This window comes from Amblyraja radiata, chromosome 20, assembly GCF_010909765.2.
Source record: "Amblyraja radiata isolate CabotCenter1 chromosome 20, sAmbRad1.1.pri, whole genome shotgun sequence".
NCBI lineage: Eukaryota > Metazoa > Chordata > Chondrichthyes > Rajiformes > Rajidae > Amblyraja > Amblyraja radiata.
Window position 1 is genome coordinate 38,143,282 of NC_045975.1, and position 18,625 is coordinate 38,161,906.

At 51.0% G+C, this 18,625-nt stretch overlaps 1 protein-coding gene across 1 annotated transcript in view; it reads left to right on the top strand.

The window, feature by feature from the left end:
* The window catches only part of mybpc3 (myosin binding protein C3), a 61,873-nt gene that overhangs the window by 11,012 nt on the left and 32,236 nt on the right, over nucleotides 1–18,625 (top strand). The window contains exons 6-15 of the mRNA XM_033038449.1: nucleotides 1,380–1,428; nucleotides 5,422–5,481; nucleotides 6,512–6,514; nucleotides 8,581–8,744; nucleotides 9,788–9,920; nucleotides 10,455–10,457; nucleotides 12,769–12,893; nucleotides 13,771–13,876; nucleotides 17,100–17,266; nucleotides 18,404–18,569. Coding sequence (XP_032894340.1) covers nucleotides 1,380–1,428; nucleotides 5,422–5,481; nucleotides 6,512–6,514; nucleotides 8,581–8,744; nucleotides 9,788–9,920; nucleotides 10,455–10,457; nucleotides 12,769–12,893; nucleotides 13,771–13,876; nucleotides 17,100–17,266; nucleotides 18,404–18,569 — 976 coding nt within the window. The remainder of the gene's footprint in view (nucleotides 1–1,379; nucleotides 1,429–5,421; nucleotides 5,482–6,511; nucleotides 6,515–8,580; nucleotides 8,745–9,787; nucleotides 9,921–10,454; nucleotides 10,458–12,768; nucleotides 12,894–13,770; nucleotides 13,877–17,099; nucleotides 17,267–18,403; nucleotides 18,570–18,625) is intronic.

Genomic DNA, 18,625 nt, shown 5'->3' on the forward strand with positions numbered 1-18,625 from the left:
GAAAAATCGCTGATAGACCCCGTCGCAAAAGCTATTATTAGGTTTAAAGGCCTTGAATAATAGTTATAGTAGTTTAAAAATCAAACTTTAAACCCGCGACCGTCAGCAACCGCAGGGTCTCATAAAGAAAATAGCAGAAGGTAGGTTGTATATTTTTACATTCAAAAGGGCTTCTAAAGATCCCTTTATACAAAGTTTAATATTGTGAGGAGCTCATTTTGGGCCCATTATATCGCGCAGTATTTTTCTCGGCATTTGAGGCACAAAACTACCGCAATGTGAACGTTCTAAACCAGCGCGTTCCACAGGGACCCACTGGAAAGCTGATTTAAATGGGCATTTATTTACAGCAATTGAACACTGAATTCCTTCCATTTGGCCTATAAATTAATGTAAATGAGATTTAAAAATCATGTTTTATTGTGAATTATTTGTGAATATTATTTGGACATTTAGGCTATTTAAAAATGTTAATCATTTATTAAGAAATGGATAGATGTTTAGATCTAGTAATTGAAGTCTGAAATTAGCTACAATTAGGTAACTAACTAATTATATGCTTTAATTTCAGGTCATCCAAGTAAGATTATTTTATATTTGTTTCAGAATGCTTCAATCTATGATAACTGAAAATTTCATTCAGTTCTCTTAATTTTTAAGAAAGTTATGGGCTTTTGACTGTTCACGATCACAACTTTTTTGTTATGTCCATAGAAAATCAATAGGGAACAAGATGCTCATTTCCGAGTATGAAAATGGCCATAACATTTTAAATACTTGAGATATGAAAGTGAATTAGATGTCAAATTAAACTTATTTTTATGCTTTATCTGATGGGATAAATTACAGACTTGATTTTTAAAATCTCAACATTTTGTAACATTACTACAATAGGGGCGATTGACAGTGAGAAAGTACTTACCATCCCGTACATTTTTTTGTTATGTGGGAGGAAACTGGAACATCCAAAGGAAGCTCACGCTGCCACAGGGGGAACATGCAAACTCCACGCACACAGTATCGGAGGTCAGGATCGAACCAGGGCGCTGGTGATGCGAGGCAGCATTTCTACTGACTGTGTGACCCATTTGCCCAATCCATTTGTTGAGTACTGGAGGAGTCTAAGGAGGTGTGACGGGCAAGGCCTCTAGAATGTCTAGAAGGATGGGCTTTGTATTTCACCCCACGGTACAATTTGTATGTGCTCAAAGCAGAATTGTAAATGTTTTCTATAAAAGTAGTCTGAAGTCTGAAGAAGGGTCTCGACCCGAAAGGTCGCCCATTCCTTCTCTCCAGAGATGCTGCCTGTCCCGCTGAGTTACTCCAGCGTTTTGTGTTGATCTTCTGTAAAAATTAACTTTGGCTTGTTCTAATCCTAGAGGCCGCAGTGCACGAGGAAATAAACATTCTGTCTCAATTCAGACGCACGTAAGTGTTTCGACGTTGATCATAATTGTGAAACGTGTTTTAACAAAGTGGAATCATTGAAGCTGACCCTGACTCCCCCTCCCTCACACAGGTGTAGCCCACTGGGAGGGCTCAGACAATGCTGACCATTGCCTGACCATCTGAGGGCCATCTGTCCCAGTCCCCAGGGATGTCTGCACCGTCTGGCCTCAGCCCATGTCCCCGTACAGTGGGTGCTGTCTCAGTGTCATTGTGACAGTCCCACCCAGACTGGGCAGATGACTCCAACATGGGAAGCTTGATGGTCTAACAGGTCAGCCAGTGCCTGTCTATTCAGTGCCAGCCCCTTGGTCAAACATGGCAGCACATGGTTCAAAGTGGCAGTCTACTGGTTCCCGTTTGCCTGTAACAGCCCCTTCTCACCCACCTGTGGGTGAGTTGAGAGTCTTAAGGGCCTGTCCCACTTAGGCGACTCTTTAGGCGGCTGCCAGGGACTAGTTTTAATGGAATTCACCTACGACACCTGGCGACAACCTACAACAACACCTACGTCAACCTACGACAGCAAAAATTGTCGCCACTGTCGCCGAACATTTTTGAACATGTTGAAAATTTTGCGGCAGTCGCCTGTGGTCGCCCAAAACATCGCCTAGGTGGGACAGGCCCTTTAGAGTTGTACAGGACAGAAACAGGCCTTCTGGCCCAAGTCCCCAACTCATTGTGGTGACATAGATAGCCATTCAAGCTTGTCCCGTTTGTCCGCACCTAGGCTACAGGTCTCTAAACCTTTCTATCCATGTACCCATTCAAATGCCTTTTCAATGTTGTAACTGTACCTGCCTCAACTCCTTCATCAGATTTTTTCTTCCACAAAACCATCTTTGAAAAGGTGCCTCTCGGGTTCCTATTAGATATTTCCCCACTCACCTCAAACTATGCCCTCTAGTTCTCGATTCCTGGACCCTGGGGTTAAAGAGTCTTTGCATTCACCCTATCTATTTCCCTTCACGATTTTATCCTCTATGAGATGTACCATCAATCTCCAATGTTCCAAGTGATAAAATCCTCGCCTACCGGCCTTAAGGATCAGACCCTCAAGTCCTGGCAACATCCTCGTAAATCTTTGCCCACTTTCCAGCTTACTAGCGTTTTACCTGTAGCAATGTGACCAACACTGAACATAATATTCCAAGTGTGGCTTCACTAATGTCTTGTGCCACTCTACAATATCTTGAACATCGAGTCCCATGTTCCCCAAGTGTTTAGTTCCTGACTGTTTGGGGCTTGATCGAGTCCACTTGTGATCCGTAACGGGCACAGAGGTAAGGGCCTGTCCCACTTGGCCGTCATTTGCGCGTAATTTACGCCACATCATTTACGCAACACAACGCACGACACGCGCGTCATGACACGTACGTGATGCGCGCATAGGCGCATTACGCGCGTATGGGGCGTGATGACATAGGCAGTGACGCAGGGCCGCGTGCGGCGTCGCAGGATTTTGTGATGTACAAAATCTCCGCACGCCATCTACGTGACGCGCAAATGACAGCCAAGTGGGACAGGCCCTTGACTGGGTTGGATACATGGGTGTTGTGTTCGCCCCTGGGCTCTTTCCATGTCCCTGCCTTGTGTGCACGGAGCTGTTTTAACCTGTGCTTCAAACCATCATCTAGGAGCCTGTCACCAGTGGGACAGCGGCAGCGGAAGACCAGCAGCAGGTAGTACTGTTTGCAGCAGTGCTCAGAAGCCCGTTTAAGCGGGGCACAGGCACAGGCACAGGCAGGGGGCTTGGCTCCACAGCGAGCCATCAGCCAGCTGGGCGGCCAACAGTGAACGCATCCACTGGCCTCTTGCTCTTTGCCGTGCCTGTGGCCTCTGTAACAAACTGTGGCTCTGAGCTGCTCAAACAGCGATCCCAGAATCTTTCCCATCTCCCAGAGCCCGCGGGAAAGGGTTGGATTCTGGGGATGCCAGAATGCTCACAATGATCGCACAGTCACTGTCGTTTCTAACGTACCTGCCTGGGACCGTGTGTCACCTGCCCTCTCACCCACCCCAACACGTCCTCACCTTCCTGCTCCCCGAACCTCTTCCCCACTTCTACTCCCCCCTCCTTGCCACCATTACCCCCTCTTCATCCCAGGTTCTTAACATGCTAACACACAGTCATCCATCATGATCACTGCTTTGTTAGCAAAGGACCTCCCCACCCCGACCCAGATCTGTTCCTTCGTAAAACCGCGTGGCATGTCCAAGCATTGACCTCAGTGGAGGAGTTCGAGCTGCCCCAGGGTCTGTAGGTGAAGCAGGGGCCTGACTGACCGCTTGAGTAGTGTACCTTGGTGTGTGTGCTTGATTATGGATCCACGCTGCTCCAAGGGGACTGTTATTGATCACAGAACAACACGTTTTACTAGAAGACAGCCAGGTATTCGAGGGGTAAACACTCCAACCTCTCTCCAGGCTGCTCATGTCCACCTCTCCCCTCCCCATCCCATCTCTTCTTTTTTCCCCTCTCCTCATCTCCTTGCTCACCCTTCCTCTTCTCTGCTCCTTCTCCTCTCCTGCCCATCCTCCCCCCACTCTCCTCTATTTTCTCATTCCCTCCTTCTCCACTCCCCTCCCCTCCTCAGTACAGGATACTGAGTTGGATGATCAGCCATGATCATATTGAATGGCGGTGCAGGCTCTAAGGGCCGAAAGGCCTACTCCTGCACCTATTTTCTATGTTTCTACTTTCTCTCTGCCTCCTTGCCTTTCCCTTCCCCCTCCCCGTCACCAGCGATGTGAATGCAACAGCAGTCATTGACCTTGCGGTCGTGCCATGCCAGAGGTCGGGTGTCAAGATGGCGCAGGCTCTGGGCTGATTTATTAATCTCTGTAGACTCATTAACACCAGCACCTGCGTCCTGTGCCTGGGCTTTACTACAAGGGATTAACACTTCAGCGCCAGCCATCCGTCAAGGGCTTGGGCCACAGCGCAGGGAGACAAGCTCACACCGTGACCCAAACAAACACGGCAGCAGCAGGGAAACACTGGGGGACCCTCGGTGCCCACTGTCATCTGTGGAGAGAAACAGAGTTGTCATTTTGGGTGGAAAATCCTGCATCAGAACTGAGAAGTGTTAGGAAGGAGTGCGCCTTTGAAATTACAGTGAGCGGAGGGAGGAGAATGTCCAAACTTACCCTGAGGCAGATATTCACACCCGCCAAGCTCCCCATGCAGTGTGCGGCAATGGTATATATTTCCAGTCTGTGTTTGGCAAGTCAGTAGGTATTGTGGAGGCAAGACACAATGAGTGATTGCAACATGTGCCCTGGTCTCTGTCCCATCACACACTCCCCCAGGCAAGGGCAGTGTGGGGGGGGGTTCATTCTGTGTCTACCCCTTGCCTGGGGAGTGTGTGACAGGACAATACAGTGAGAACTTTGCCCAGTTTCGACCCCTGATTGTCCTGCCTTGGGCCACCGTAGGGAGACCTGGTCTGACAGGCCTATGCGGGAGCTTTGTAGATGCAGGTATTTTAGGCATTAAAGAGAGAAGATTCATGGATCTAGAGCACACTTGCCAGATGCTGAGCAAAAAAATAACTGCTGGAAGAACTCAGTCAGCATCTGTGGAGGGAAATGGTCAGGCAATGGTTCAGATCAGGCCCTTCATTAGATCGATTCTTCCGACTGAAGAAGGGTCCCGACCCAAAACTTCATCGGTCCTGTTCCTTCCACTGAAGCTGCCTGACCTTCTGATTTCCTCCAGCAATTTGTTTTATTGATCGATTCCAGCATCTGCAGTCTCTCGTGTCTCTACCTGCCCGATGTTTCTGACTTTGTGAGTCTAAGATTCGGAAAGTTAAGCCAACTCCGCTGTGCAGAGGAGAGTGGTGTTGAGGGTCAGGGTGTGAGCGAGCAGTGCTGAGACCTCACTCGGACTGAGACGGCCACTGCCCAGGGGATGAGGGGACCTGTGTCAACGCCAAACCCCAGCTTCAACCACTTCCTCTCTCCCTACAGTAGCACGGACGTGGGCAAGGAGACTGGAGAGCTGGACTTCAGCGGCCTGCTGAAGAAGAGGTGAGCCCGTGGATATTCTCCCTGACTGGGTCGTGTGTGTGGCGATTCGGACCTTGTGTAGAGGCTGGGTGGGTGCTGCTCTGGATGAACTGGTGGGACATTTTGCATGGATTCTAGACCAGTGACTGCTGAGAGAAGAGCCTTCACCTTCCTTACACTGTGTGTGCCTGCACTTCATGACCTAGTGCCGATGATGCTTTTAACGGGGTGGCACGGTGGCGCAGCGGTAGAGTTGCTGCCCCTTGCAGCGCCAGAGACCCGGGTCCGATCCTCACTACGGGTGCTGTCTGTACGGAGTTTGCACGTTCTCCCGATGATCTGCGTGGGTTTTCTCCCAGATCTTCGGTTTCCTCATGCACTCCAAAGACGTACAGGCCTGTAGGATAATTGTCTTGGTGTATGTGTAAATTGTCCCTAGTGTGTGTAGGATAGTGTGAGTGTGTGGGGATCTCTGGTCGGCATGGACTCGGTGGGCCGAAGGGCCTGCATCCGCGCTATATCTCTACATTAAACTAAACTAGATCATCGTGGGGGGAAGGAGCAGGGGGTGTTGCTATGGTGAGTGCCTTTAACCCTCTGTACAGTGGGACTGGTGCCTGTGTTCTGGTCTGAGAGTCAGGCTGCTCCCCTGTAATACAGTGCAGGCCCTGATTTACCTCGATTCTCCCACTGGGAATTTCCCCCTGTAAGATTGTTTTTCAGGCTATTGCGGTTTTTCTTGTGGTGGGGAGGGGGAGAGATTGCGGGCAATGATAATGAGTGACAATAGGCAATAGGTGTCGGGGCAGGCCATTCGGCTCTTCGATGTTCAATGTGATCATGGCTGATCATCCAGTGGTCATTACTGGCTCCACCGGTCACCATGAGGTGGAACCTGTGAGTGGTGGTGTTCTCTTGCTTCGTAATCACTTGAATGAATTAGGAACTAACAATTTTCTGCTTCCCTCCGGAACTGGTGCCGGGACCTCCCTGACGTTCGCCCTCTCGCCATTCTTGCACCCATTATCGCCTGGTCTGGAACTAACATCAGAGGGTAAGCCTCCACTCTCAGCCCTCTTCCTCTCCTCGCCTTACCTCCATCGCTGTCACCATCTCTTCACTCCTCGTCTCTTCCCAAACTCTCCCCTCCTTCACCATCCCCTCCCATCTCACCTCTTGCCCTCCTCCTTTCCATCGACTCCCTTGCCCTCCACTCTCACACCCTTCACACTTGTATTCTCTTCTTTCACATAACTAACGTTCCCACTATGTTCCTATTATACCTCTTTCACCCCATCCTCCGACCCCCCCACCCTCCATCCTGCCCTTACCATCCCCACTCTCCCTCCCTCTCATTCATACTCTTTCTCGCTCTCCCCGATTCCCCCTCCCACTCTGCCTGTTACCCCCAAACTCTCATCCCCCACTTCCCCACTCTCTCTTACCCACCCACTCCCTCCATCTCTTACCCCCCCCCCCCACACTCTCTCTCCCTCCCTCCCCCGCACTCTCCCCTCTCTCGCTCCCCCTGAACTCTCCCTCTTTCTCTATACCCGCACTCTCCCTCCTCTCGCCACATGCTCGCCCAACATCTCCCACCTTCTCCTCCTGCTCTCCCTCCCGTTCTCTTCCCCGTAATCCCCCTTCTTCAATCCCCCCCGCACTCTCCCTCCCTCTGTGTACCCTGCCCTCTCCCCACATCTCCCCCCTGCATTCTCCCTCCCTCTGTGTACCCTGCCCTCTCCCTCCATCTCCCCACATCTCTCCCCCGCACTCTCCCTCCCTCTCTTGACCCAACTGGAGACGGCGGGGCGGTTTCAATGGTCCTTGATTATGTGGGCTGCTTTAGACGGGGTCAATGGCAGGTTTGTGGATGGACTGGACTGAATACACAACTCTGCAATTCCTTACAGTCTGGGGCAGAGCAGTTCCCAAGCCCAGTACACACCACTCTCTGATTGGCAGCGGGGAATAGTGGTCTAGTGTTTAGATGTTAAAATGTTAATACGTATCTCATTTGGCCAAGATTATTGGCATTTCTAGAGATTATGCTGGAATGTGGTGGCTCTGTGCTTCCCAGAAGAGGATTTGTATTATCCATTAGACCTGTTACATGCCCTACTCATGTACAGTAAATTTGACAGGGTAGCATGCAGAATATGTATCTCGGGTAGCATGAATCACGGTTTACATGACAATAGTTGTCAACTAAGTTAAACAGTTTTCCCACTGCCTTCCCCTGGGCTTTGGTACGGCTGCTTCAGTGTGTAGACCGACTCAGTACTCAAGGGGGCCGTGAACCGAAGTGTTGCAAAAGGCCGAGGCCCAAACTTTGGGAAGGATTCAGCCACAGGCTCAATACCCCGAGCACTGGGTCAGGGCGACAAGGGGCCCAGGCCAGGGCTCAGTGTGTGGGCAGAGGGAGTTCCAGCGGACCACCCCGTCACTGATCCGCCAATGGTCGCGCTCTCGCTGTATGCCCACCCCACTCTCTGTCCCCATCTCACTCACCCTCTCCGCCCCTCAAGCACTCTCTGCTCCCTCAGTGATTCTCCGCCCTCTCTCTCTGCTCTCTTCCTCTCACTCTGATGCCCTTTGTCTCACCCTCTGCCTCCTTACTATCTCTCTGCCCATGTCCTATTCCTGCTACTCTCCCTCTCTCTCTGCCCCATCACTCTTTCTCTGCCTCCCCTTTCTCAGCCCCCTCTCTCTGCTCCTCTCTCTGCCCCCCCTCTCTCTGCACCCTCTGTGCCCCCATCTCTCTGCTTCTCTCTGCCCCCCATCTCAATGCCCCCCCCTCTCTGTGCGCCCCTCGCTCTCTATGCTCCCCTCTCTGCCTCCCCTCTCTGACCCCATCTCTATACCCCTCCTCTTTCTGCCCCCATCTCTATGCCCCCCCTCTCTCTCTCTCTCTGCTCCCTCCTCACTTTCAATCTCTCTCCACCCCCCCCCTCTCTTTCTCTGCGCTCCACCCTCTCTCTCTGTCTCTGCTGTGTCTCTATTTCATTAACCCACCTCACTCCTCCTCTGCCTCCACTCTCTCCGCTCTCTATCCGTCCTCCTGTCTGTGCCCCGCTGTTCTCCTGTGTGAGTGACGGTGTGCGTCCGGCTGTCCCACAGAGAGGTGAAGTTGCAGTCCCAGCCCGAGGTCGATGTGTGGGACATCCTGCAGAAAGCTCCAGCCTCGCAGTATGAGAAGATTGCATTCCAGTACGGGATCACGGACCTGCGCGGGATGCTCAAACGCCTCAAAGGCATGAAGAAGGAGGAGAAGAAAAGCACAGGTGAGAAGCAGTGTGTGTACACGACAGTGTGTGTACACGGCAGTGTGTGTACACGGCAGTGTGTGTACACGGCAGTGTGTGTACACGGCAGTGTGTGTAGACGGCAGTGTGTGTACACGGCAGTGTGTGTACACGGCAGTGTGTGTACACGGCAGTGTGTGTACACGACAGTGTGTGTACACGGCAGTGTGTGTACACGGCAGTGTGTGTACACGGCAGTGTGTGTACACGACAGTGTGTGTACACGACAGTGTGTGTACACGGCAGTGTGTGTAGACGACAGTGTGTGTACACGACAGTGTGTGTACACGGCAGTGTGTGTAGACGACAGTGTGTGTAGACGACAGTGTGTGTACACGACAGTGTGTGTACACGGCAGTGTGTGTAGACGACAGTGTGTGTAGACGACAGTGTGTGTACACGACAGTGTGTGTACACGGCAGTGTGTGTAGACGACAGTGTGTGTACACGACAGTGTGTGTACACCATGTGCGGACGTGGCATCGAAGGATGAGAAGCCGAAGCAAAGAAGTCAAAGCCAAATAGCCGAATGGAAATGAAGCCGAAACGCCAATGAACCGAGAGGGCGGGACGACGAAAGCCACCTAACCGAAAGTCTGCGTCGCCTACAAGCCAACTCACCGAATGGCCACTCTGCCGAAAAGTCAAATAATAGCTTGTGTGGGAAAATGACCCCCACCCTCCCGTCTCCACCGGCCAGTGATGTGATGGACGCGGGGGTCTGGAACAATCGCTGACAAGTCCCGCCCCCCAGCGACGTCATGTCCATTATTTGAGTTTTCGGTTCGTTGGCTTGTAGGCGACGCAGACTTTCGGTTCGTTGGCGTTTCGGATTTGTTTCCATTCGGCTATTTGGCTTTGACTTCTTTGCTTTGGCTTCTCGTGCTTTGATGCCACGTCCGGGTACCTGTGTACACAGTGTGTGATAGGCAGTGTGTGTGGGGAGGTGGGGGAGGGGGGCGGTTGTATGGGGGGTGGTGTCAGTGATCCGGCTGGTTTCCAGCGAGTGTTTTCACCTGCAGCCTTCCTGAGGAAGCTGGAGCCAGCGTATCAGGTGGACAAGGGGCAGAGGATGAAGCTGGTGGTGGAGGTGGCCGACCCTGACGCGGAGGTGAAGTGGATGAAGAATGGGCAGGAGATCAAGGTCAGCGGCAGGTGAGACGCTGGCACCCGCCGGGCTGCCCCTGGGGACAATGGGCAGGGCAGGGTAGAGCATGGGGTGGCAGGGTGAAGCAAGCAGGGAGCAATGGGCAGGGCAGACTGGCATTGGAGGGTGATTGGGAGATGAGGTGTAGCAATGGGAAGGGGGTGTGTGGAGGGGGTATAGGTTGTCATGTGGAGGGTGGAGGGGGCGTCGGTTGTTACGGGGAGGGTGGAGGGTGCATGTAGTCACAGGGAGTGTGGGAAGTGAATGACAGTGCTGGGGAGAGGGGAGTGTGTTATCAAAAGTGTGAGAGAGTGATTGGGGTACAGTAGGTTGGATTTTGATGAGCTGGGCATGGCAAGGTTGAAGGGCAGTGCCAGCCTGAAATTGGGTAAGGGCTGAGGTTGTACAGCATTGTGCCATCTCCTAATGACAATTCTCTCTCTCTCTCTCTCTCTCTCTCTCTCTCTCTCTCTCTCTCTATCCCCGCCAACCTGCATTTGACCATTTACATCTGACTGGCTCCAATCCAACCACCAATACAGCAAGTACGTATCTCCCACCTGTTTATTAGCTTTGTGTACATTGGCTCAACTAACATACCATTTCCCCCTCCATCCACACCTCTCCCTTCCCTCTGCCTTCTCTCTCTCCTTCCCTCCATCCCCTACTTCCCACTCCCCCCCCCTCCCCACTTCCACTCTGTCACGAGGCCATTCCTAGTCCCTGGGGGTGAGGGTGTACTGTCTTCATTCCCTGCACTCTGTCCTCTGTGGAGGGAATGCTCTTCTCCTCCCCCACCACGCACTGGATCGTGTAGGTTTAGGCGGATTGAGCGGAGGTGTTCAGCAAAACGATCGGCGAGCCTGCGCTTGGTCTCGCTGTTATATAAGAGTCCACACCTGGAACAGTGGATACAGGAGATGAGGTTGGAGGAGGTGCAAGTGAACCTCTGCATCACCTGAAAGGACTGTCAGCAGAATGTAATTGTGGAATGTGTAGGAAGGAACTGCAGGTGTTGGTTTACACCGAGGATAGACACAGAATGCTGGAGTAACTCAACGGGACAGGCAGCATCTCTGGATCGAAGGAATGGGAGACGTTTCAGGTTGAGGCCCTTCTTTAGACAGAGAGTCAGGGGAGAGGGAGACTAGAAGGATCTGGAAGGATGCAAAGTAGGTTAGGTGTGAAAAGGACAGATCAAAGGAGATGCTGCTCAAGGAAATGCACAATGGTTTATTGATGGCTGAGGGTAAGTAGACAACGAGGCATACAAACAGTAAAATTAAACAGGAGGACAGGGAAACTGGTCAGATAACTAGGATGTGGGAGGGATGGAGAGAGAGGGAAAGCAAGGGTTACTTATAGTTAGAGAAATCAATATCATACCACTGAGTTAGAAGCTGCCCAAGCGAAATATGAGGTGCTGTTCCTCCAATTTGCGTTTGGCCTCACTCTGACAGTGGAGGAGGCCCAGGACAGAAAGGTCAGCGTGGGAATGTGAGAGGCAGTTAAAGTGTTGAGCAACCGGGAGATCGTGTAGGTTTAGGCGGATTGAGCGGAGGTGTTCAGCAAAACGATCGGCGAGCCTGCGCTTGGTCTCGCTGTTATATAAGAGTCCACACCTGGAACAGTGGATACAGGAGATGAGGTTGGAGGAGGTGCAAGTGAACCTCTGCATCACCTGAAAGGACTGTCAGGGTCCTTGTACGGAGTTGAGGGAGGAGGTACAGGGACGGGCACTTGTGGAAGATTGTGTGAATGAGCAGCATTGTTGAAGGCTGCTGTACCATCTGATCAGGCTCGTCGTTCACTGAACGCATCATTAGCTAGTGGTGAGGAAGGCCAATGCTGGGCTAGATTTTATTGCAAAGACCACAGGCCATGAAAGTTGTAAAACTCCAGTGCAACTTTCCCAGCTGCTGACAAGATGCATCTTCAGTGCTACTCATAGGTTTGCTGCTGTTGTTGTTCAAGGAAGGCAGTGCAGAGAAGGTTTGTCTGATTTGGTTCCTGGGTTGAATGGGCTACTGTATGGAGAGAGATTGAACAGGTTATGGTTTTACTCAGAAGATAGACACAAAGTGCTTGAGTAACTCAGAGAGTTGGGCAGCATGTCTTGAGAAAAAGAATGGGTGATGTTTCAGGTCGAGACCCTTCTTCAGGTTCCCACCTTTTAGTGGCTTGACTCACTGGGGTAACAAGAATGAAAAGTGACCACAGTGACAAGGCAACATTGTGAGGGCCATTGGCGGAGTGGTGCTGGGAGGCTGTTTCCCTAGTGGGGACATTTAGAAATGGGCACTTTCAGAATAACCGGTCAGCTATTCCACTCAGAGATGAGGAGGAATTTCTTCACTCCGGCTCTGGAATTCTCACCCAGAGAGAGCTGAGGAGATGGGGCCAGGGAGTATGTTCACGACAGAGGCTGGTGGATTTGAATGGCAGTTAGAGTCAAGGGGTTTGGTGCAGGAGAGAGGAGCTGAGGCCAAGATTGGATCTGCCATGTTCTTATTCAAAACCAGAGGCTCAATGGTATCTCCCTGTCCCTACTCCCTGCCTTCTTATGAAGAGAGGAGTGTGGTCCCTGTATTGACAGGCCTGAGTCCAGGCTGATCAAACGACACACTCTGCAATTGAGTTTGACTGTTTGTGTGTGTTAGTGGCTGTGTGTGTGTGTTTGACTGTTTGTGTGTGTGTGTTGCTGTGTGTGTCCATGTGTGTGTTATGATACAATATGTGTGGGTCGCGTATGTCGTTCTACGTTTAGAGTGTGTTTCGGTGCGTCAGTGTACATACAGTGTGTGGAGTGTTTGTGAGCTACTTGCCTCACTCGCCCATCTTGTTTCATTCTGCCAGGTTTATCTTTGAGAACATTGGGAACAAGCGAGTTCTGACCATCAACAACTGCTCACTGGCGGACGATGCAGCCTACCAGTGCGTGGTGGGGGAGGAGAAGAGCATCACTGAGCTCTTTGTACGAGGTGAGGAGGGACCCCAACCACAACCCAATGCTCACAACCATCTGAAGCTGGGCCCTGCGGGGACAGCAGCGCATGGGGGGGGTGGGGGTGGGGGTGGGGGTGGGGAGGAGACTGCGGGGTGGGGGGGGGGGAGGGGCAGGGTATGTGGGAGGGGTGGAGTCTGTGCAAAGGCAGGGTGTACAGGGAAGGGGTCTGTGCATGGGGCAGGTCTATGGGGGAGGTTGGGACAGTAGGGAAGGGGAAGGGGTCGAGGTTGTGTGGGAGGGGTCGGGGGAGGGTACGGGTCAGCAGGGGGGAGGGGAGTGGTCAACGGGAGGGTCAGGGGAGGGGTCAGCAGGGGAGAGGTGGGGTCGGGGGGGATGGGAGGGGTCAGCGGGGGAGTGGAGTGGTTAGCGGGGGTCAGGGGGGTGGGAGGGGTCAGTGGGGCTGGCGGGATCTGGGGGAGGGGAGGGGGAGTGGTCTGGGGAGGGGAGGGGTCAGGGGGAGATGGGTCGGGAGGAGGGGAGGGGTCGGGAGGAGGGGAGGGGGTGGGGAGTCGTTAGGGGGAGGGGAGGGGTTAGAGGAAGGGGAGGGTTCGCGGGGAGCGGAGGGGTTAGAGGGAGGGGAGTGGTTAGCGGCGGTCAGGGGGGTGGGATCTGGGAGGAGGGGTCAGGGGTCAGGGTTCAGGGAGGGGAGTGGTCGGGGGGAGGGGAAGGGTCGGCAGGAGGGGAGGGGTCCGGGGAGGTGAGGGGTTGAGGGGGGTGAGGGATGGGAGTCAAGCAGAGGACCGCGGGCCTGTGTTGCTGGTAACACATCTGGGCATTAGGGGTTTCTGTGAGAGTGGGTGCGGTTGGGGCAGCTGTTGTACCAGTACTGACCCTGGTCCTTCCCCTCACAGAGCCCCCAGTGCTGATCACCCATCCGCTGGAGGATCAGGCAGTGATGGTGGACGAGAGGGTGGAGTTTGAGCTGGAAGTGTCGGAGGAAGGGGCGCTGGTCAAATGGTAAGAGCTGCCACAGACTTGGCCATTACACATGCGTTACACTGCAGCAAAACTGAGCAGATCAATATTACAAACTCGTCACGTTGCTGCTTCTCCCATACAGCTTGCTATTACAAGTCTGTCAAGTACAGCGGTATTACAGGCTTCGCAGCAAACTGTTCTCTTCCATTGGATGCTTCCAAGATGTCACCCAACCCAGGCGACTATTTGCGTTCTAGCTACAGAAGCAGATCTACAATAATCATTACAATCGTCCCAAACTCTTAAATCTCTATTCCTAATCTACACACTGTAAATGGCTCGATTGTAATCATGTGTTGTCTTTCCACTGACTGGATGGCATGCAACAAAAGCTTTTCACTGTACCTCGGTACACGTGGCAATAAACTAAACTAAACTAAAATAAACTATCCCACAATGTACTGTTCCATACACAAACCACCAATCTGCCCTGGGTTTGTCTTGCAGGATGTTGGAAACATCACTCCTTAGAGTCCATTACAATCTGACATTACAGTAAATAGACACAAAAAGCTGGAGCAACTCAGCGGGACAGGCAGCATCTCTGGAGAGAAGGAATGGGTGACGTTTTGTGGCGAGACCCATCTTCAGACTGGTTAGGGATAAGGGAAACGAGATATAGATGGTGATGTGGAGAGATAAAGAATAATGAATGAAATATATGCAAAAAAGTAACAATGATAAAGGAAACAGGTCATTGTTAGCTGTTTGTTGGGTGAAAATGAGAATCTAGTGTGACTTGGGTGGGGGAGGGATAGAGAGAGAGGGAATGCCGGGGCTACCTGAAGTGAGAGAAATCAATATTCATACCACTGGGCTGTAAGCTGCTCAAGCGAAGACATGGGCGGTCACGGATGTACAGCGGTAGAGTTGCTGCCTTACAGTGAATGCAACGCCAGAGACCCGGGTTCGATCCTGACTACGGGTGCTGTCTGTACGGAGTTTGTACGTTCTCCCCGTGACCTGCGTGAGTTTCCTCCCACACTCCTAAGACGTACAGGTTTGTAGGTTAATTGACTTGGTATATGTAAAAAATGTCCCTAGTGGGTGCAGGATAGTGTTAATGTGCGGGGATTACTGGCCAGAGCAGACCCGGTGGGCTGAAGGGCCTGTTTCCACGCTGTATCTCTAAACTAAAATGACGGTCTTCTCACAGGAATAAGCAGAGTTACATATTACAAGCCCACCACACTGACATGCTTTGTCCATTTGCCAATACAAGCCAATCACTCTGCAATGAATGTAGAAACAAGCAACTGCAGATGCTGGTTTACACAAAATGACATAAAATGACACAAAGTGCTGGTAACTCAGCAGGTTAAGCCGGATGTGTAGGAAGGAGCTGCAGATGCTGGTTTAAACCAAAGGTAGACACAAAAAGGCTGGAGTAACTCAGCGCGACAGGCAGCATCTCTGGAGAGAAGGAATGGGTGATTTTTCTGGTCGAGACCCTTCTTCAGTATCTCTGGAGGACATGTAAGTCTGAAGAAGGGTCCCGGCCTGGAACGTCACCTATTCATTTTCTCCAGGGATGCGGTTTGACCCGCTGAGTTACTCCAGTACTTTATGCCCTACTCTGCAATGAACACTGCTACATGAGATATTACAAATCTATCACATTGCATTAAGTGCTGGGTTTGTATTACAAACTTGGATTAAATTGACCTCTATGCTGCTCTTTATTACAAATCAGTCACTGTAGCAAGTGGCTTGCAGTCAGATGTTGCAAACTTCATTCTGTAGCGATTGTATAAACTGATATTACAAACCTGTAATGTTCCAACTGCTGTACATTCTAACTTCGTTACGCTTGCTTTCCCTCTCTCTCCGTCCCTCCCCCGACTAGTTTCACTGTCCCCCTGATTAATTTTACTGATATTTTACTGATTGTATCCCTCGTTGTCTCCTTCCCCTCAGCTAACATGAACTATTCTATATTTCCTTTACCATCGTCTGCAATGCTCTGTCGTTTTCACACCGCACCCTTCCATGTCTCTAGTCTCCCTCTCCCCTGGCTCTCAGCCTGAAGAAGGGTCTCGACCCGAAATGTCACCCATTCCTTCTCTTCAGAGATGCTGCCTGTCCCCGCTGAGTTACTCCAGCATTTTGTGTATCTCCAGAGAATGCTATACAGTCCAATATTACATATTCATCACTCAGTAACAAATGATGTGCAGACTGATAACAAACTTGTCACACTGCAGACTGTTCTAAAGTCAGACATAACACCACAGTGAGTGCTGCACAGTGAGTTTTAACATAGCCCATGTCCCTCACTCATGCTAGCCATCCTAAACTAAACCTAACACCTTGGTAACTGCTGGATGTTTCTCCTTTTCCAAAACACACATTGAGTTTAATCATGTTGTTATTGTGATTGTGTTACAAGATATGGTATTAGTAGTCGGTTCATTAGACCAGCCTTGTTACTACATGTGATATCACCTAGCTCTTCTTGCTTGGAGGGCAATCTTTCCAAAAAACACTCTTGTCCCTATGCACCAAAAATTATATTTGTCCAAATCGCTCATTAAAACCACTTTATTTTTACTACACATTTATCCAGCCTTTATATATATGTATCTAATCACTACACAGTGTCCATACAATATTCCCTGCTCCTATATTATATATTTCTCTTAAGTCCAAGGTAGGATTGTGTGTGAGTGGAGGGGAAACCTGCAGGTGGTGGTATGTGTTTTGTTGTGACCCTCCCTTTAAAAGTGACTTGCATCGAGCGGTATCCACCCTACAAAGCTGCCAGCATCATCAAGGATCCACACCATCCTGGCCACTCACTCATCTCCCCGCTGCCTTCAGGTAGAAGGTACAGGAGCCTGACATCTGCAACATCCAGGTTCAGGAATAGCTACTTCCCCACAGCCATCAGGCTATTAAACTCAACTCAAACAAAACTCTGAACATTAATAGCCCACTGCACTTTATCTGCTCATTTATGTGTGTATATATATATATTCAATGGTATATAGTCACACTGATCTGTTCTGTATTTATTTATGCCTACTATATTCTGTTGTGCTGAAGCAAAGCAAGAATTTCATTGTCCTATCTGGGACACATGACAATAAACTCTCTTGAATCTTGAATCTTGTGTGGTAGGGAGGGAGGGAGAGGGAGGGAGAGGGAGGGAGGAGTGATGGTCAGTACCTCGGTGTTTACTCCCTGGTTCTCTCGTGTGTAGGGAGCGGAATGGCCAAGAGCTGACAAGGGAGGAGACTTTCAAGTATCGCTTTAAGAAGGACGGCAAGAAGCACACACTCTTCATCAACAACGCTACCAAAGAGGATGCAGGACATTACACCGCCAAGACTAACGGCGGTCAGTCGGTGGCTGAACTCCTGGTGCAAGGTGAGCTTGATCCTCCCACTCCCCCTCCCTCCCTGAAACCTGTGGCCTCCCCATCAGGAGCGATGGACCTCACACCCCACACAAGCACATTCCCTCATGTTTTGTCCAAGCTCTGCCCTCACCCCTTGTCTCTCAGCATCATCCGCAGGCTCAGCTAGTGAGCAGGAGGGGAGTAGAGTCCGGAACCACAATGGAGACCATCCCCAGCTGACGGAGAGCCAGTTGCTGATGGCCGCCACATTTCTCAACCAACTGATGCGGGTGTAGGTTTAATTCCGACTGTGGTTGGTGAGGATTTAAATGCTTATAGCTCGAGCAGTGAAACGACTAGATTGTTACAGAATCCACCGGATGTGGGGACCCCCGCAGTTATCAGACTGCTGAATGATGCTCTCATTAACTAAGGATAAATTCCCCATCTTCCAACCTATCTCATGGCCGACCATGCACTTTTTCTTAATCTGCACTTTCTCTGTGACTGTAACGTTATAAACTGTAACACTACTGCATATTCTGCACTCGGGTATAGTTCGCATTGTATCAGTTGTACCTGTGTCATTGTTTTTTATGACTGTAAATTAATCTCCTTCCTGGGATAAATGGTTATATCCTATCGTATGTGTAGTGTGATATGCTGGATAGCTGTAGTACCAAGTTTTTCACCATCTCTATACTTATGACTATAATATACCAATAGCGGGTTGCAGTGCAATCTGAAGATGTGCAAAAAAGAAAAAAACTAATGTGCAATAAAAAAATAACCAATGAAGTAGAGCTAAGAGAAGGTACAGTGTAGGAAGGAGCAGCAGATGCTGGTTTACACCGAAGATGGACACAAAATGCTGGAGAAACCAGCAGCACATGGGTGATGCAACCAGCAGGACAGGCATGGGTGATGTTTTGGATCGAGATCCTTCTACAGACCTTGTGTCCTGACTGCTGCGATTGTTATAATCAGGGCCTGCAACTCACCATGGCCCCCTTCCCCTCACCCCCCCCCCCCCCCCCCCCCCCCCGCTTCAGGCTCTCCGATTGTGTCTTCAGGTGATTGCTTTGTCTCAGACTCCATTCTGCCACCTTTTTCCCTGCTGCCCCCCCCCCCCCCACCCCACCCCTCTTGACCTGACCCACCTGCAGAGAAACAGCTGGAGGTGTACCAGACCATTGCCGACCTGACGGTCAAAGCCAAGGAGGAGGCGATCTTCAAGTGCGAGGTGTCCGATGAGAAGGTGAAGGGGACTTGGTTCAAGAACGGAGTGAAGGTGGTGCCCAGCGACCATGTACAAATCTCACACATCGGCAGGTGAACGGGGGCAGGCAGGGCGGGCGAGCGAGCAGCGGTGGGGCGGGTGGGCATGT